General features: G+C 42.5%; 2 protein-coding genes and 1 pseudogene across 2 annotated transcripts; all 3 read right to left on the bottom strand.

Moving 5' to 3' along the window:
- Positions 1–1,004: 1,004 nt before the first annotated feature.
- Positions 1,005–13,635, bottom strand: LOC120700576 (transcription factor SRM1-like). Its single transcript, XM_039984828.1, has 3 exons — positions 13,546–13,635; positions 13,195–13,400; positions 1,005–1,464 (listed from the first exon to the last, which is right to left on the bottom strand). The coding sequence occupies exons 1-3, from the start codon at positions 13,633–13,635 to the stop codon at positions 1,005–1,007; spliced, it is 756 nt and encodes a 251-aa protein (XP_039840762.1).
- A 3,910-nt stretch (positions 13,636–17,545) lies between these two features.
- On the bottom strand, positions 17,546–18,199 carry LOC120696482 (annotated as a pseudogene).
- A 359-nt stretch (positions 18,200–18,558) lies between these two features.
- Positions 18,559–19,714, bottom strand: LOC120700577. Its single transcript, XM_039984829.1, has 2 exons — positions 19,338–19,714; positions 18,559–19,027 (listed from the first exon to the last, which is right to left on the bottom strand). The coding sequence occupies exons 1-2, from the start codon at positions 19,712–19,714 to the stop codon at positions 18,559–18,561; spliced, it is 846 nt and encodes a 281-aa protein (XP_039840763.1).
- Positions 19,715–20,659: the final 945 nt, after the last annotated feature.

Here is a 20,659-nt window from a genome sequence, read left to right on the forward strand (position 1 = left end):
CTGACAATGGATTTTGCAATTGTAAGTATGCCTAGTCAATGAATATTTTTTATACTTTTTTTGTTGCGAGTTTTTTCCTGGCGTTCCAATATGCCCAAGAAGGGCCAATGTTTTCTTGTAAGTGCAATTATTTTAGAAAAAGTACAATTTTTTGTGTACTGCACTTTTTAAAAATTTGTTATATTTTGAGACATAGGTAGTACATAGATTATAAGCGAGAGGTTGCCGAAGGGAGCCAGAGGTGGAAACAGCTTTCTATTGGGGTTGTTATACCAGGTACATCTAGAAATGGTTGGTGGCGGACTAGATTGGAACTAAAACCTACACACAGTTGGGCAGAAAGTAATTCCCTGGTGGACGACCCTTGCCTCGAGGAGCTCATGAAGATAGCTGTTGTCAATGATTATGTAAATTTACATTAAAAATAGGGATATTTGGTCATACATATATTAGTTCAGACACCAGCAATAATAGCCCTAAGTCCTGTCTAAGCACAATTATGTAAGAAAATTTAATTACAATAGAATGTATTTAGAAATATTCTTATAATTCTGAATCTTATGTCCAGATTTGGATTGAAACAAATTTGGAACCTAATTGGCGTATCCTTATATAAACACATTTTCTAGTAACGGCTTACGGCATAAAACATATGTCAGTGAAGTTGTTGTCTTGTAGTTCTCATCTTTGTTCATTTCTTTGGTGATGTAGCCCTCTCATGAACTAGTTAAACATGTCTTAAACATACTTCCAGGAGAAAATAACACGTCCAACAATGAGAATACATAACTATATGAACGATTTAAATTATGAGAAACCATAATATAATTAACATGAACACATCAACAATAGTTCATTGCATTGTTTGCAATGAATTATTGATAACTTGTATAGGAAAATACTAGGCCAATACCACTTAACCTGCATATATTGTCATCAACAAGCGAGCTAATAAGTCACCATGCATCTTAGGAAAGTAAAGCATAGATAAAAACTAGTTACTATTACATGTTACTATTACCAATCCAGGCCATTTGAATTTTAGGTCCCTCTGGTGCTAGAGTTGCAGAAGGACTAGACCCCATCTGCTGGCCAGTCCAAATGCGTATGGTCGCCTGACTGCTGCTCGCCTGGGCAGTCCTGTACAGGAAGGGTGACCAAATCTGTGCAAGGTTGTTCATGGTGGCAAGGTAGCTGCCGGATCCATAGTTGTTTTGATTATTTGCGCCACCAGCAAAGGAGAGCGCCTCCAAACTGGAAGAGTTATTCTGTGCCAAAGGTTCAGCGTCATAGAGGCCGACATCATTAATACTGTAGCGTTGCTTCTCGGTGGTGCGCTCTACCCTACGGAAGTACTTCTGCGCATGGCTGGAGACCTGCACTGGTGTCTTAGTGGTGACGAAGTGCCTAGAGATGTTCTTCCAGTTGCCGCGGCCGTACATTTGCAAACCATGGAGGAACTGCCTATATTGAGAAATATTGGGGAGGTTAGGATGAGCTAGTTAGATAAAAAAAATTAGATCTAACAATAATTTATATCTATCTCATCTCATAATCTCAAGACCAGTGAAAACAAAAATTAGATCTCTGCACCCAATCATAATCAGTACCCCACACCACATTCTTAAAGTGTTTTAACCCAAAAAAAATTATGTGCCATAAATTTTTAAAATTTGTGAAAATAATGTGTGTTTGTGTGCATGAGAATAAACTTATACATAAAAATTATTAACCTGTGCTCTTCTATGGTCCAAAGCAACCTCTTATGGCGCCTCTCTTGCTGAGGAATGACTACCTGAGACACTTCCTCAACCATCCCCAAAAGGGCTGTTGGAATGTTCACTACACAATAATTGATAATAAGGACTATGATAGAGCTGTTTGAATGGAGGAGAATGGCAACCATAAGGCCCATATTTATAGGACTTGTGGTGTATCCATTTGCTCAGTCCCCAATTAATTGTATGAATAACTTTGAGACTAAGACAATATTTTTTAATAATAAATAATTAAAGATATAAAGTCATTTATATTAATAGCTTAAAGATACATATTGTTGAATCACATCTGTTGGCAGCACACGCAACAATTGTACATGCATATTTGGCAGCACAAAGACTGCTCTCTCGCAGGCCACAATGGACAGTTGGACACGTACATGTAAGCAGTATTACTTACATACTGATACCACTGCAGCCTAGCCATTTTTGTGTCTATGGACACGTGACTGCATGTCTATATACAGGATTAAATATGTGGATATACACAGATATATAACACCATTTGCCACCATACTTGAGCACATTGGACTGCAAAATGGATTTGGCTAGATGAGTCCATCGTTAGTGAAGTTTAAAGACTAAAGTGTTTAACCACATGATATATGTATATTTTTTCAAAAAATGTATTGTTAGTTTATCTGTTGATGCTACATAAATGGTCCTGCAGTATTCAAATCTATATACATATGCAAATCTTTCCTTGTGATATGACACTTATTACTTTGCCTTATTTATATTATGTAGATTGAGAGTGAAGTTAATTACTTTTCATAATAAGGTAGTTAAAACTCATATTGAGGAAAATATCTGCTTGATGGTTTTGGTATTCTCTCTCTTCTTGAAAGTTTTTTTTTCTAGGTAATTCAAGGAATAACGACACTAATCAGCCAGTTCTCTAGCAGTGGAAAAGCATCATCGGTTGGCTACTAACAGCTGACTATGTCCTTGGTAATGAGATTTCATATCTGTTAGGGTTATTAATCACATGATATATATCTCTTTCTAATCTAATGGTAGTGTGTAGCTACTTCATTTGTCTTCCGTACATGTATACTATGAGCTTGAGAGTGAATGTCAGCTTGACAATGGGTAGTTAGCACTGTATATATTTACCTGCAAAAAAAAGAACTGTATATATTTACGATGTATTATAATTCTTGCTAGAAGATTTTGGTATTCTTGTTTCTCAATAGATCATTCTAGGGAATTGATGTGTGCTAGGAGAATAGTGTTGCTGCATGATCTTCGACCAGAAGCAACAAAACTTCCTCCAACTTTTTCTAGATTTTGAGGAAAATGAATTTTGAAAAATAAGCGGTGGCACATGATATTTAACTTTAAGCGACAAAAAGTCCCGCCCTAGCTCTAGCCTTTTAGGAAAATGAGCGGCAATGTATAATCTCCAATCAGAAGCAACAAGATTTTCCCATGGTAGCGCCAACCTTCCTTTCAAGAGCATTATCCCTGGCCAGAAGCGACAAGACCTTATGCTAGCTTTAGCCTTTTTTTTTTACTTCCATTTGAATAGCATGAATGGCCGCATCAGCACATGAGTTCCGACTTGAAGCGACGAAGTTCGTTCATTCTTCCGGCCTTTTCCAGCTTTCCTTTTAGAAGCACTTCTCATAAAGATCACTCATGTTAGCTCTAACCTTTTCCTACTTTCTTATTTGGTGAGCATGAGTGGCAGAGCGATAAAATTCCTGACTGGATGCGATAAAATTGTCCAATGATACATCTAGCCTCTTTTGACATTCCTTTTTGTCACTTTTTCCATAACAACTTTCTATTTTTAGGTACTTTCTCAATAACATTTTTGGATAATTTTTTCTCTACATTTTGGGGCATTTTTTCCTAAGAATTCTTCTATTGCTTTTGACAAGAACTTTCCAATTAGGAAACATTTTAAGGAGAAATTTTGAGAAGATTTGTAGAAAGTATTTTAGGATATTAAATAAATTTTCTTGGAAATCATTATTACCACACATATACGATAATAAAACAAGGTGTTTCAGAGATTTTGTTTCCTTATCATAAAAAGGACTTCATTACTTGTAGTATCTTCTTTGCTAAAATGGTACATGGCAACATAAGGATACACACACCTTCACCGTTTTTTATTATTAGTGACTTGCATCGTAGGCCAAAAAAGGCAGGAAACACTATTACATATATATTGGTATAAGTATGGTATGGACAAGTTAGTTATTTTTCTCTATGCCCAAAATACACCGGATAACAATGCATGATGCAACCGATAATAGAGTGGTCACATATATCCAGTATAACCATAGCCATGCCCAGTAGGTGTCAATGTGTGCCTGGAGCGACCTTCTCGCATCATCTTATATATTCTACATGTTGGGAGGGATTGTCCACATTAGATAGTATAGTACTACTTCATCTCTTCTCATAGAATCATGGCCGGCTCCGCTGCGGGAGGATAAGGGGTGCGCCATATAGTTACCATAGCCATCAGCTTGCATGGTGGTACCCATGGTAGCGGTAGATGTTCGTTCTCATGGGGATGACATAGTAAGGGGCGAAGCCATACCAAATTAAAGAGCATCAAGTATTATGCATAAGAGGACGGATCATCATAATGAACCATTAAGAAATAAATACATTAATTTTCCACTGATTTCTTCGAAATTCATCAGGGTCGGCGACCCTGATGATCAGTCTTAGCTCTGCCCCTGCGATGTAGTGGTTTTCAAACCTGGCGTTCGGAGCTGGCAGCTTAGTGCCTGTGGTGCCTCCCTCTCTGTCTGACGAGATAACGTCAACCAGCAAGTCCTCATCATGGTCGTCCTTCACACATAGACCTAGAAAATTGTTTCATGTGAACAAATGGGTCAGTTCAGCTTAGCCATCTAGTAGTGTGAAGGATCAACATTGAAGAGTGTCAAGCAGCAAATTTGCTCAAATGTTTTGTTCATCGGCCAATGAACATGGGCTGAGTGTCAGTTGCATAGTTTGTGAATCAATTGCATCCAGCGAAAACTTTTTGCATGTCATTGACATGTATGGAGAGGACTGTTGACGGCTATTAAGTGCAAATTAAATGTCGTCAACTCCTGCATAAACACTCAAAGAATGAACACCAGCAGTAGTGGTAGGAGTTATTACTAACGAATTTCACGAGTGTTGGTGAATTGTTGATTGCAGGGACACAAGTCGAGAATAACATGAAAACACGCATAAGACAACAGAAATATACAGAACATCGCTGCCTGCGTAACACATCCAAAAGAGGCTCATTTGACAGAGCAAACGGATCAACCAAGGCCGGGCACCGTGAATCCTGAACAAGAGGCCCACAAGGAGTGCACCGGCCAAAGATGGGCCCAAACCGCCTCAGTCGGGGTTTGGCCGAACCCATGGATCGGCCGACCCTCTACTGAGGCGGTTCAGGCTCATCTTTGGCAGGAAGATCGTTCTTATCCTCTAAAATGCGGTTATCAGCGTTCCCGCCCTTATCTCACTCGGGAACCAACCTCCTTGGGCTATAAAAAGGGCCTCCCTCACCCCTCACAACACACCACACAAGAGAAGATGTAGAGCTCCATTGCAAAGCCGAGGCCCTGCTTAGGCTAGTGCTTAGAGTAGAAGGAGGGTGAGGAGTAGTTCGGGGAAGCACCGGGCCTGTCGTTGCTCTTCTCCAACTTGTACCTCTATGGATACTGACTTCCTTCAGTATGAGAAAGTTAGTATTTGTGATTCCTGTCTTGCATAGTACTTTTGTTTGAGTGAGATCAGTTCTCTTACTCGTGGGTTCATCGCTCTGTATTTATACAGAGTGCTGTAGGTTGCTACAGGAATTCAGGCGTAGTCATGCTACGGTAGTAATCAGTAGCATAGACGTGGTGTCTAGGCTAAGGGTTACCTTTGTTTGCCTTATATCCCACAGTCTGTGAGGTAGGCCGCAGGTGGTGACAGCCCTGTTGGTCCTTAGTTGCCCTCCATGTTCGGATATAGCGTAGAGCTGTTGGCTGAAGTCTCCTGACCATTTCAGGGGTAAGCCGGTGCCTGAAGCGAGTATCTAGCCCGAGAGATCGACCTTAACTCTTCCTTAGTGCTACCGCAGGAATCCTCTCAGTCTTGCCACCTATCCTTGGTGTGTCCTTGGACCGACTAAGTTAGGAGTTAGTGCACACACGTTTCTTGTGGATACGATACCCTTGAATACTCGTGTGTGAAAGCTACGATGGTATCCGTGCGCTTGCGGATTAATTTCGCATCGTTAAAATCCCCAACAAGCTTTCTGGCGCTGTTGCCGGGGAACGATTGTTGTTCTGACTTCGAACCTAGTTGGTCCTCGTATATTTTCAAAAAAACAAAAAAATCTGTTTTCTCTTTTTTTAGCTCTAGCTTCACCCCTGCTACCCATTCTATCCTCGTATCTTTTTGCTTTTCTTATCTCTACCTCTACCCCCGCTACCCTTGGAAGGTTATCCTCGTACACACTTTCCGTTCCTGTGGGGTGAGTCTTTAGAGCCGTCCTCTCTAGAGTTAGTTCTTCATCCGGCTACGAGATTCACCCTCATGCCATACCGATCGAATCGAGTGAAATAAATTTACATTCGTATCCTCAATTATCGATCGATGCCAATCAAATCAAGTGAATCAAAGTTCATTTCTTAATCCTTGATTTTGATTGATGCCCAATAGAAGTTATGTTCACTCTGCCTATCAAATGAACTTCTATTGGAAGCTTAGGATGGATTGCTTTGCCACCACATTCATCTTTGATGAAATGCGAAGCTTCCTACCTAAGGAGGGGATGAGTTGAAAGAAACTCATTTCCCTCATGACCCGAACTCAGAGTTCTTCATTCGGTCCACAGAGTTACACATCCTCTTTCACTTTGGGGCCACGAACAGTCTCGAGTTTTTCTTTCCGGAGATCAGGTCACTCTCTTCATGAGCATGAAATTTCATCACAAAGATCATGCTCCTCCTTGACATCTCCGAGGTCTTTTGTGCCAAGTCGCTGCGAGTCTTACGATCATCTCAGAGTTAACGCCCTTTATGATGGTTGTATTTGGTTTTACTTATCATAATATCTTTGCAGGGCTCGTAGTTATATTTGTGCACTAACCTTGCAGCTTGTATGACGATAAATAAATAAATGGTGGTGGAGCTGGAAACTACATCACCATTGATAGCTGCTGAATGAATTCCCATGGTCGATCTTACAACCATAAACAAAGCACTGCCGGGAGATAGTCCGGATTCTAAAAAAAAACTAGTGCTTCAAGCACTTCTCATTTTTTTGAATAAAGTTTAGACTCCCCGGTGTTCAAAATCGGTAGAGTCCTTGTTGTTTCCACCTTTATTTTCCTTTTGAATAAAAAATAGGTACAAGAATAAGTGTGGGGGAGATCTCTCAAAATCACCAATTGCAAACTCTTTCGTGATCTCTCTCCCAACATGTTGCACATCATCGACGGTCCAACACGCTGAAGATCAGGACAGATGGAATCCAGAGGAGGATGGCTGAACCTCTGGTTCGACCAAATCACCTCTGATTTCCCTCAGTTCCCTCTTCTTCCTCTTCAAACGATGGTTTGCACAACCCTACCCTCAAACTCCTCCCTAACTTCTTGAGTTTAATGATTTTCTGTGTTGATCACTAAATTTAAACTCAATGAATCATGCCATTTCGCCATGTGCACTCCATGCGCTTCCATGAATAAACTTGCATACTCTTTATTCCTTGCATTCTTTCAAGTTCTTGTGAACATATTTTCTCATAGGGACCCATGCTATCTAAGTAATTGACTAATGTGATATGATTGGATGAATGGAACCATGGTCTTCCTTGCAAAGTACTTGGGATATTTTTTTTTAAAAAAATCATCAATAGCTTGTCTCCTCAAATTAATGAAATCCTACCAAAACCAAAGTTAGATGTTCATGCTCAAACCTTCATATGCAGTTTGACTTTGCTTTGAGTTTTGTCAAATTCTTTGACCCTTGTTAGAGACTTTTCATACTCTCATGATTAAGATCACGTACACGTCCACTCACAGATAGCATGCATTTCCATCCACTCACAAAATAAAACTCCAAGTTCTATGATGACTCTCCCTCCAAGGTTACCATCAAGGATATGGGCTATACAAAAAGAAATAAAAGATGCATACCCAAAGAAGGTATGCCACATGCCCAAAAGGCATGAAAAAAAAGAGAGTGCCAAGAAAAGAGAAAAGACGTATACCCAAAGAAGGTATGCCACATGTCCACAAGACATGTCAAAAGAAAGAGAAGAAAAAAATATATAGCCATGTCTAAGAAAAAAATATATACAAGGAGAGAGATAGATCATACAAAGGAGTTCATCCACTATCCACCAAAAATATTCCACACACTTGCACCTCTTGATCAGAATTGTATGACTCGTTTCTGTTTGGATCTTGTTTTTGACTTAGCAACATAAGCAAAGCAAACATGCCTCTTCACTCCTACCCTGAGCTCCACATAAGCCTAATTAGATGACAGCAGAAAAGAAGGCAGCAACTTTGACTTGGTGAGGTTCTAAAACAAAATGAGTGATTCAAGAGGTTAATTTGAGGAGCAAGACTATTCTTTTGTTTCAAAATATAAAAACCCAAGTTTCTAAGTAGGAAGAGCTAGGAACCTGAAGTATGCTTTGTTCCATTCTTCAATTACCGAAAAAAGCATGGTAGCCACTTCAAAGTTCACAAGACTGGAGGAAGCTTGGAATAACTTGTATGCAGGTTACATCCAAGGAGTAGCATCCACCTTAGTCCTTTCTCCTTCACTTGAGGACGAGCAAAGGCTAAGTGTGGGGGTGTTGTTGACGGCTGTTAAGTGCAAATTAAATGCCATCAACTCCTGCATAAACACTCAAAGAATGAACACCAGTAGTAGTGGTAGGAGTTATTACTAACGAATTCTACGAGTGTTGGTGAATTATTGATTGCAGGGACACAAGTCGAGAATAACATGAAAACACGCAGAAGACACAACAGAAATACACAGAACATCGATGCCTGCGTAATACATCCAAAAGAGGCCCATTTGACAGAGCAAACAGACTAACCAAGGCCGGGCACGTGAATCCTGAACAAGAGGCCCACAAAGAGTGCACCGGCCAAAGATGGGCCCAACCCGCCTCAGTCGGGGTTTGGCCGAACCCATGGATCGGTCGACCCCCTACTGAGGCAGTTCAGGCTCATCTTTGGCGGAAATATCGTTCTTATCCTCTAAAAGGAGGTTATCAGCGTTCCTGCCCTTATCTCACCCGGGAACCGACCTCCTTGGGCTATAAAAAGGGCCTCCCTCACCCCTTACAACACACCACACAAGAGAAGATGTAGAGCTCCATTGCAAAGCCGAGGCCCTGCTTAGGTTAGTGCTTAGAGTAGGAGGGTGAGAAGTAGTTCGGGGAAGCGCCAGGCCTGTCGGCACTCTTCTCCAACTTGTACCTCTACGGATACTAGCTTCCTTCAGTATGAGAAAGTTAGTATTTGTGATTCCTGTCTTGCATAGTACTTTTGTTTGAGTGAGATCAGTTCTCTTACTCACGGGTTCATCGCTCTGTATTTATACAGAGTGCCGTATGTTGCTACGGGAATTCAGACGTAGTTAGACTACGGTAGTAATTAGTAGTATAGATGTGGTGTCTAGGCTAAGGATTATCTTTGTTTGCCTTATATCCCACGGTCTGTGAGGTAGGCCACAGGTGGTGACAGCCCTGTTGGTCTTTAGTAGCCCTCCACGTTCGGATATAGCGTAGAGCTGTTGGCCGGAGTCTCCTGACCATTTCAGGGGTAAGCCGGTGCCCGAAGCGAGTATCTAGCCCGAGAGATCGACCTTAACTCTTCCTTAGTGCTACCGCAGGAATCCTCTCAATCTTGCCACCTATCTTTGGTGTGTCCTTGGACCGACTAAGTTAGGAGTTAGTGCACACACGTTCCCTGTGGATACGATACCCTTGAATACTCACGGGTTAAAGCTACGACGGTATCCGTGCACTTGTGGATTAATTTCGCATCGTTAAAATACACAACAAGGACCGAAGAATTGCACGGTCCTTCAAAAGATTTCATTGACCCACTGCATCTACAATTCTGGATGTTATCTAGAGAAGAAATAGTATAGATGCAACGAGGACACGGTAGCACAATTCCACCTGCCTGATTGGAGTGCTATATAGAGTGAATTTCCTTTGCTACTTTGTTGCTCATTGTTTTATACTTTTCTTTATTTTTAGGATGCAAGTTTAGATATACCTTTTTTTTTTGTAATTTCCATTGTCGAACTTTCCATCGATGTAGTTTCTTTCCTAATAGAGTTTGGTCCTGCTCGATGATACATTGGTTTTCAAGATATATAATGTCTTCTATTTGAATTGCCAACTAGAATAGTTTCACTTGGTCTGCACTCTGCGCTGTCGCGCTTTGTTGCATCTTTAATCAATAGGTGTTTAGTTGAACAAACAAGGCGATTTTGAAAGAATATATACTGCAAGTTAATTATCCATTCTAGTCATGACTGCAGAATTGTACTCAAAGTTGTTGGCTTTCCAATAATTCTTCTCGCTATTCAATCACTATGAAATCTAATGTAGAAGATTTGCCCTACCGAAGTTCACTAGCATCAATGGGGCCTTCGTGAACAAATTTTCTTGATTTGAAGTGGTTCATGAACTTGATCTCCGACCTTGCAGATCTAAATATGAACTAGAGAGCTACTAGTTGTTAATAATCGACACGTCAGGTGCAAAATGTTGTTAATTATGTGAATCTAGGAGCTGCAAAGAATGTACACTTTCTGAATATAATATAAAGCCATTTTTGTAAACTGCACATTTCTGAGATCCAACTTGCTCATTGCATTGTGTATCACATGAATCATTCATAGCCCTGTATAGAAAAGTACTAGAAAAACTTAACCCTTCATATATCATCTTCATGGAGCGAGTTAGGTCGCCATACATCTTAGGAAAACTAAACCGTAGAAAAAAAAACTAGCCACTAGTACACGTTATCTATATCAATTGACTGTTCAGGAACAAAATCTTCCTGCTGATCACCAGTCCAGGCCATCTGGCTTCTGACCCCCTCTATTGTTAGAGCTGCAAAAGAACTAACCCCCATCTGACCGTGGCGAGCGGTCTCCGCCGGAGCGGGCCACCGGAGTGGACTTGAGACGACCGTGGCGAGCGGTCTCCGCCGGAGCGGGGCACCGGAGTGGACTTGAGACGACCGTGGCGAGCGGTCTCCGCCGGAGCAGGGCACCGGAGTGGACTTGAGTCGACCGTGGCGAGCGGTCTCCGCCGGAGCGGGCCACCGGAGTGGACTTGAGTCGACCGTGGCGAGCGGTCTCCGCCGGAGCGGGCCACCGGAGTGGACTTGAGTCGTTGCTGACAATCCCATGGATTATGCCACCGGACCTCGCAGCAAGGTGTAGGAAACCAGGCCTTATACTAGAAAGGAGCCCGGGACCTCTAGGGACAGTAGCCTCGGATACTAGGGAACTTGTAACAGGCAGTGAAGTACGTAGGCTTAGGGTACATTACCAGGCTAAGCTACGCGGAGCATCTCTACCCCAGGATACGGCACCACTTCTCCTGAGGAGGTCCCTAGGGGTCCGAACTGCCTTCCAGCTTGTTCTTTCTTCCCTTTCGATGCATGCCGCTACAGACCTACAGTACTCGACTACTAGTAGCAAATACAGCACCCAGTCGTCCCGTCTTTTTGGGTTAATGCGACCTTCTTTTTGTCCATATATACTGTACTTCAATTCCAGACGCTTCAATTCTGATGCAGCATGTCTTCTCGATGTTGGGATATTGGTAGAAAATTGTGTCGCGTGTGCACAAACGAAACTAAATGCATTGCTCAATATAGACTTGCAATACCATCTTTGTTTGATCTTCCCATTGTCTTTTCCCCCTCTTATACGCACAGGCATTGATCATTTACGATGCTTCCAGTCTCCAAACTGAAATTTTAACTAATAGTTCCTCTGGAAGCATTTTATATATAAAAAAATAAAAGTATATATTTTTGGTAAGAACCATTCTTTGTCCAAAGTGTATAACAAGCTAGGCACAATTATTATCCAAAAATTAAAGTAATTTTGGTTTTGAACCCTAGGTATTCCTAGTATATATATGCTAGCTATAGATGCGTAGTCACAGAGGTGCGACGGAGGCTTTAGTTTGAGCAATATTGAAGGAGGGAACCGAGGTGGTAGGTTTCAGGATCACTAGCAGAGGGGGCTACGTGCTCCAAACATTGCTGAAGGATCCAGGCGGCATTCGAAAAAATCAACATTATATTACCAATAGCACAAGTACTGTTACCAATGGCCACATTTTGCAAGTGACATTTACTATATACATAGCTAATTAATCTTTGCAGGTCAACATATTTATGCAGATCAAGTAGAAGAACCAATCATTTGGATGCTGGTTATAGTGGGCTTGGCTCCAAATTTTCCTCATTTTTCCAACATGAGCATCTCCAAGAGTTCTCTATATTTTTTTTCGAAACTTGTTGTTTGCCAACTCCCCAAATAGGTATGGAGAGGCAAAAAAAGTCCAGAGTTTTCAGGAAGCCCACAAGATTTGGACGTGCCTTGAGAACTACCACGAGGGTACACCTCAGGTGAAGGCCAGACTGTTCGAGACTCACCGGCGTGAGTACGAGAACTTCACACAGGAGCCGGGTGAGAGCATTGTCCTGATGTTCAGCCGTTTTCAGTCGATTGTGAACAAGGTCAATGCGAACAGATCTGCTGGTGCCCTTGAATACACATAGCATGAGAAGGCCCTCAAGTTGCTTTACGCACTATATAGGAAGGGTGACCAAGCCTGCGCAAGGTTGTTCATGGTGGCAAACTGGCTGCTGGATCCATGACCATTTGGATTATATGCACCACCGGCAAAGGCGAGCGCCTCCTGGCTCGAAGAGCTATTATGTACCCAAGGTTTAGCATCATTGAGGCCTATATCATCATTAATACTATAGCGTTGCTTCTCGGTGGTGCGCTCCACCCTACGGAAGTACTTCTGCGCATGGCTGGAGACCTGCACCGGCGTCTTAGTGGTGACGAAGTGCCTAGAGATGTTCTTCCAGTCGCCACGGCCGTACATGTGCAAACCACGGAGGAACTGCCTGTAGTAAGAAATATCGACGAGGTTAGAATGAATGAACACGATAAACAAAAATTATATCTAATGATAATTTATATCAATCTCATCATAATCTTAAATTGAAAACAATAACCAGATCTGTGCACCTTATCATAATAAATACCCCACACCTTAGTCTTAATAATTGTTCTAGTCACAAAAATATGTGTCATGAATTTTTTTTCAAAAAAAATTGGAATAATGTGTGCATGCAAGGATAAACTTATATCTTAAAATTATTAACTTGTGCTCTTCTGTGGTCCAAAACGACCTCTTGTGCCGCCTCTCTTGATGAGGAATGGTTACTTGCTGCTGAGGCGCTTCCTCCACCATCCTTGGGGCCTCTGATTGCTTACCTTTCAGAGAGCCAGGTGACATATCCATGTTGTCCATGGTTGGATCCTCCCTTGGGATTCCATAGTTGTTGTTCACAAGGCTATTACCTGATTGGTTTCCAATCTGTCCTTCCCGCATCGTCATCTCCACCACGAGCTCAACATACAATTTAACTACCTGACGCTTCTCCTTCAATGGAAACCATGCCTGGAGTTGATTCACAATGCTATTGTGTTTCTGGTTTGTGTCATCGGCATATATTGTTGTTGTTGGCATTGTGACTAGCAATTAGTGATTTCACCATTTTAATCTCGAAGGCACTCCATTCGCCATTGAACTTGGGGTCCATGGGTTGCGGGGATTGACTATGTACTACAAAGTAAGAACTATGAATTGGGCTGTTGCAATTGGGAGAATGACAACCATAGGACCGGGTATTTGTAGGCCTTGTGGTGAATCTATTTGTGCTAGCCTTAATTAATTGTATGAGTAACTTAGATAGTAAAAAAAATGATATTTTAGTGATAAGATAAAGATATCGACCCATGCATATTCATATCTCAATGATATTGTATCTAGCCAGGTTTTGTGACTAGAGACACATGGATGCATGTCTATCTGCAAGGTCAATTTGTTTATGTACATTGATATACCACCGGTTCAACCATTGTTGAGCACATAGGATTTGTGAAAACTAGTTTGGGTAGTTGAATCCATTTTTAGTGGTGCAATTTCATGACTAGCTAAAATATTTAGCCACATGATATAAATCTCTTTCTAATAGAAAGTATTATTAGTTTATTTGTTGATGCTACATAAATTATCATGCACTATATTCAAATCTATATAGATATGCAAATCTTTTCATGTGATATGGTACTTATTAGTTTTGTCTTATTTATGATAATATGTAGCTTTAAAGTGAAGTTAATTAACTTTTCATAATATATGGGTAGTTATAACTATATATGTAGAACTGTATATATACTATGGTCCAAGTATTCCTACTTGCTGGTTTTTGGTATTCTCTCTCTTGAGAGGTTGTTCTTTGCAATCCTAGAAACAATGGCAGGAATCGGCCAGATCTCTAGCACACTGGATGGTAGTCTAGGTTGGCTACTATCTGTTGACTCTATCCTTATAAATGAGGTTACATATCTACAAGGCTTATTAATCACATGATATATATCTCTTTCTAATCTAGTGTTAGTGTTTTGCTGATTCATAAATGATCGAGATCTAACCAGATCATGTATGCATATCTCCACTGTGATATGGCTCTTCTTTCTCAGGGTTTCTCATGTACATGTACACTATGATCTTCAATCAGAAGTGACAAAACTCCCATGCGCTAGCACCAGCCTTTTCAGAGAATGATCAATGACAAATGCATGGTCTCCAATCAGAAGCGACAAAATTCTCTCATGGTAGCTCCGACCTTTTCCAACTTTTCTTTAGGAGTACGATGCCTGACCAGAAGCAGCACGATTCTCTTATACTAGCTAGCTTCAGCCATTTGTTTACCCCTTTTAGTAGCACAAATGGCGGCATCAGCGTATGAGAAGCAACATAATTGTTTCATCCTAGATCCGGCCTTTTCTAATTTTTCTTTTACGAGCGGTGGCGCATGATTTGTGGCCTCATGCTATCTGCGGTCTCTTTCTAGCCTTCTTTTTTTTTGTTACTAGAAACTTTTCTCCAATAATGCACCATTCCATTTCTAGAAACTTTTTTAATTATATTTTGGATAACCATTTTGCTACATTTTTTTCTAACAAAACTCTTCAATATGACCGCCGAATAATGCTAAATGGGTCAAGCCCTTGCTACGGAATACTTATCATAATAAACAGCTCAATTTTTTTTAATTACACAATACAACTCAGATACACAGATACTTGTTTAGCATGTATATTTACTCACCAGGAGTTTCACGCAGGAGTCATCGAAAGTCTGATATAGCTCTTGTATCTTTCTTTTAACTTTAATATAAATTATCTTCTTTACTTTTTTTGAGTCGGCTTTACTTTCCACATTTATGCGGAAGTAAGTTTCTTTAACTGAGGCTAAGTTATCTCTCATGTTTATCGGGATCTTATGTTACAAGAGTTTTACTCAGATCAAATAATACAGGAGTTTGACGCAGGCACACAATACAACTCAAACACTCACCCTATGAACGCACGTACGCAAATACTATCTCTATAAGCATGTATGTTTACTATGTGCATTATTTGAGCTATCTTGGGGTTTTGAGATGCACCGGCGTTATAATGCGCTAGAGTGCTCGTTTATGCATTAATATGCATTGCTCATGTAAAGGCTTCGTGGCCAGGCGGAGGTTGGTGACTCCCCCCGTACACGCATGACACTTCCGAAGCCAAGGCACTACCGTAAAACGCACAAATGCCGAGTCTCTCCGGTTTTGCCGAGTGCCAGACCACGGGCACTCGGCAAATATGTGCTTTGCCGAGTGCCAGACAACGGGCACTCGGCAAAGATGTGGCACACGGCATGCCAAAACTTTGCCGAGTTCTGGCCGTCGGCAAAGAAAGGCACTCGGCATAGCACGCCTTTGCCGAGTGCCAGCGGGCGAGCACTCGGCAAAGACGGCTCACGTGCCCAGCACGCGCGACCGTCGTACACCGGCCGTCAGGGGTGGCTGACAGCCGTTAGCTTTTGCTGAGTGCTGCAAGGCCGGCACTCGGCAAAGACAAAACTTCGCCGAGTGCCTGTAGGCGGCACTCGGCCAAGCTTGTTTCGCCGAGTGTCATCCACCTGACACTCGGCAAAGTTTGAGGAGGAGAGGAGGCGCCGAATGGAGATCGAGGCCAAGCTAGAGCAGGAGCGGAAGCTGAGGGAGGAGCAGTCGGTTATGTTGCACAGCATGGTCACCTGGATGCAAGGACTTGGCGCATCGATGAACTATGCGACGCCGCCTCCTCCCTTCGCCTTACCAGCTCAGGCTTACTCTCCTGCAGGACCTTCTGGCACTCCCGTGAGTATGTTTTGTTAGTAGATATTATTATATTTTTGTTATGCTTCTTCAATTTATATGTTCCTATTTGCAGAATCAGTCGTGGAACGCATCGAACGACCCTCCTCCGGACCAGAACTCGCCGGCGGCCCAGTGGCCAACTTGGTCCCACGGACCTGAGCAATGAGTGCCTTATAATACTAGTGTATTGGACTTATTATACGTATCGGACTATATTCTATGTGATGGACTTGTGTTATGTATCGGACTTGTGATATATGTGATGGACTATTCTATGTATTGGACTATATTCTGTGTATCGGACTTATTATACATATCGGACTCGTTCTATGTGATGGACTTGTGTTATGTATCGGACTTGTGATATATGTGATGGACTTGTGTTATTTGTATCGGTGTTATTGTCGTATTTATCAATTATATATTTGTTATAATAACTATTTGCAATGTCCATGTATTTAGATATATTTAGATATATTTCTGTTGTATTTGTATCGAAAAACAGAGAAAACTGAAACAAAAAAAAATTTGGCCACTTTGCCGAGTGCATAAGCCAAAACACTCGGTAAATTGGCCTTCCCAAAGCTTCTTTGCCGAATGCTAAACACGTAGCACTCAGCAAAGCTTTAAAAGTTTGCCGAGTGCCTAGATCTATTACCCGGCACCGGTCGCCCCACGTGGCGGCTTTGCCGAGTGCCTGAGATTAGACACTCGGCAAATCCACTTTTGCCGTCAGGGGCTTTGCCGAGTGGGTTTTGCCGAGTATTACACTCGGCAAAGTCTTGAAGTCCGGTAGTGAGGCCCTCTCGTAGACGGATCAAGATCACTAGGCACTTGAAATCGGGTCGAGGTCACCAGCCCCTCACCTAGGCACGACGCTTCCGGAGCCAAGGTTCCCAAATGCTGGCCGTGGTCACTCACTGGCACCCCTCGTGCACATGATGACGCTTCCGGAGCCAAGGCTCCCAAAGGCGGGCTGATCGAGATCACTGGTAGTTCCACGCGCGGATTCGGCGTTCGACATGCGTTCTGATCGAGGATGAATCCTAGCTAGCGCTACACGTTCTCTGCGATGGCATTCATCCGTCAGGTTCTTTCAGATGCACAATTCAGGAACAACTCAACGAACCAGAGAGAACCACGTTACAGCATCCTCAACTGGAAATTAAACTCGTCATCAGGTAGCAACTCGTCTCGGCTCGAAGGCTCTTCCCAGGAGGCTGGCTGGCGAGGTAATGGTTTGTCAGTATGTCACTAGTTGTTACGGATGCACGTAGACACCAACGGCATCCAGCAGCCAACCGGAGCTCCCGAAGAACCCGACGACGCGGCCGCCGTCCTGCACCGGGACGCTGAAGGGAGTGCCCCCCGGCTAGCCGAACGGCCCGTGCTTCTTGCCGAGGTTGGTGACGAACGTGAGCGACCTCACGACGCAGGCGTGGCCGCCGAACGGACCGTACGTCCCGGACACCTCCTTGATGACCTCCGTCGCGCCGAACATGACCTGTTTGCATTGTTGCCACGCCAAGAAAAAAAAAATACTTGCTGATCATGAGGAAATTTCATTCTCAGACATGAGGCGTGCGTGGATGAACAGCGCATAGCAGCGTGCTGTGTGCAAAGACGATGTGAAATGAAGAACTGCAAGATGATGCGTACGTCGTGACATGGCTTGAGATGGAAGAACTGTAGTACTCCTACATACCTTGTACTTCCGGCCGCCGGAGCCGCCCCACGGCCCCGCCTTGCGCGGCACCCCGTCGACGCCAGCGTAGGTGAAGGAGATGGAGTCCACGGCTCCCTCGCCGCGGATGACGATGCTCTCGAGGCGGAGCGGCGTGACGCCGGCGGCGACGATGTCACGCGGGTCGCCGCCGCGGCCGCCCCACGGCCCGATCTTGACGAGCCCCACCATATTTCTCCCTCTCGTGAATTAATCAGACATGTCTTACAGCCCAAACATACACACATCAGGAAAAAAAACATGTACAGCAATGAGAATACATAGGATTATATAACAATAAATATAATATAGTTGCAATGTTGATACAGACGGTCGGTATATAAACGACATACATGATGAAAAGCCACAATATAATTAACACAAGTTGTCATACATTTATTCAGAAAACATCGATACTCGTTCATTGCATCGTGCATCGCAATGAATTATTCACACCTTGTATAGGATAGTACCAAGCCAACAACACTTAACCTACATAACCATAGATAACAACTACTCACTACTGCATATCATCAAAGTCCATCCACTGCTCAGGAATAAAAATATCCCTGCTGATCACCAGTCCAGGCCATCTGATTTCCAGCCCCCTCTGGTGCTAGAGCTGTAGAAGAACTAGCCCCCAGCTGTTGGCCGGTCCAAGTAGTTGCCTGGCTGCTGCTTGCCTGGCCGTCACTATACAGGAAGGGTGATGACCAAGTGTGTCCAAGGTTGTTCATGGTGGGAAGCTTGCTGCTGATGGATCCATAGCCATTTGGATTATTCACACCAGAAAAGGTGAGTGGCTTCCAGCCGGAAGAGTTGTTGTTCAGGGCCCGAGGTTCATCATAAAGGCCAATATCATTAATACTGTGACGTTGTTTCTCGTTGGTACGCTCCAGCCTACGAAAGTACTTTTGTGCATGGCTGGAGACCTGCACCGGTGTCCTAGTGGTGACGAAGTGCCTGGAGATGTTTTTCCAATCACCACGCCCATACACACACAAACCACAGAGGAACTGCCTGTAGTGACAAACATAGGTCAGGTTAGGATAAACTGGTTAGATATATAATAATTTAGATCTATCTCATCATAATCTCAAGATCAGTGAAAAAAAATCATATCTCAGCACTTGATCATAATCTGTACCCCACACCACATGCTAGTAAGTATTCTAATTCACAAAAAATATGTACCATGAATTTTCAAAAATAATTGAATAATATGTGTGCGCTGAGGATCAACTCATATTTAAAAAATATTAACCTGTGCTCATGTTTGGTCCAAATCCCCCCCTTTTGCCGCCTCTCTTGCTGAGGAATGATTACTTGCCTCTGAGGCGCTTCCTCCACCACCCTCGTGGCCTCTGATTTCTTACCTGTTAGTGAGGCAAGCGGCATATTCATGTTGTTCATGGTTGGATCCTCCACCGGAATTCCATAGTTGTGGTTCACGAGGTTGTTTGCCACCATAGATTGGTTTCCACTCTGTCCCGGCTGCCTCATCATCTCCACCACAAGCTCAACATATAATTTAACTACCTGATGCCTCTCCTTCGAGGGAAACCATGCCTGGAGTTGATTCACAATATTATTGTGTTTCTTGTTCATGTCATTAGCAGAGTTGTTGCTGGCATTGTGACTAGCAATGAGTGATTTTGCCATCCTGATCTCGGAGGCACTCCACTCACCATTGAACTTGGGGTCCATAGGTTCCGGGTGTTGTGTGCCTACTGCGGGATAATTGATAGTAAGAACTATGATAGGGCTGTTGGAATGGGGAGAATGTCAAGCATAAGACCAGGTATTTATAGGCCTTGTAGTGAATCTATTTGTGCTGCTCTCAATTAATATGAGTAACTTTAATAGTCAGACAATGATTTTTTAATGATAGGTTAAAGATATCAAATCTTGCATATTGATATACCAAAGATATTGTATATATCTAGCACATCTCTCACGTGTGATAACTGATAACACACATGCATATTATAAACTTGGCAGCACAAACACTACACTCTCGCAGGCCATAATGGATACGTACATAAGTAGTATTACTTAGATACGTATTTACACCAATGCAGCCTAGCCAGTTTTGTTTCTAGGGACACGTGGATGCATGTCTATCTCCAGGGTTGGCTACTATCAGTTAACTCTATCCTTGGTAATGAGTTTTCATATCTACAAGGTTTATTAATCACATGATATATATATCTTTATCTTTGTAATCTGATGTTAGTGTGTTTCTACTCCATAAATGATAGGGAACTAATGAGATCATGTGTGCATATCTCCTTTCTGATATGACATTTATTCATTTTGTCTCATGTAGTTAAAAGTGTATATATCTATTGTATAAATATAAATCTTGCTAGAAGGTGTTGGTATTGTTGTATCTTAATAGTTAATTCTTGGTGGTGGATGATCTTCAACCGGAAGCGACGGAAATCCCTCCAACTAGCTTTAGCCGTTTAGGGAAACGAGTTCCGGAAAATGAGCTACAACAACTGGTCTTCAATCAGAAGCGACAAAACTCCCTTGCGTTAGCACCCGCCTTTTCATAGATTGAGTGGCAACACATGATCTCCAATCAGAACGACAAAATTCTCTCATGATACTTCGACCTTTTCCGACTTTTCTTTAAAGGGTACGATC

This window comes from Panicum virgatum, chromosome 3K, assembly GCF_016808335.1.
Source record: "Panicum virgatum strain AP13 chromosome 3K, P.virgatum_v5, whole genome shotgun sequence".
Lineage (NCBI taxonomy): Eukaryota > Viridiplantae > Streptophyta > Magnoliopsida > Poales > Poaceae > Panicum > Panicum virgatum.

Excerpts from the sequence above, each read along its gene's own strand:
- LOC120700577 (XM_039984829.1), bottom strand. The coding sequence starts at position 19,714 with ATGGACCCCAAGTTCAATGGTGAGTGGAGTGCCTCCGAGATCAGGATG. Across the intron at positions 19,028-19,337 it reads GTGGAGGAAGCGCCTCAGAG|GCAGTTCCTCTGTGGTTTGT; the intron begins GCAAGTAATCAT and ends TTGTCACTACAG.
- LOC120700576 (XM_039984828.1), bottom strand. The coding sequence starts at position 13,635 with ATGGACCCCAAGTTCAATGGCGAATGGAGTGCCTTCGAGATTAAAATG. Across the intron at positions 13,401-13,545 it reads ACAATGCCAACAACAACAAT|CAATCAGGTAATAGCCTTGT; the intron begins ATATGCCGATGA and ends CAGATTGGAAAC. Across the intron at positions 1,465-13,194 it reads TGGACCACAGAAGAGCACAA|GCAGTTCCTCCATGGTTTGC; the intron begins GTTAATAATTTT and ends TTCTCAATATAG.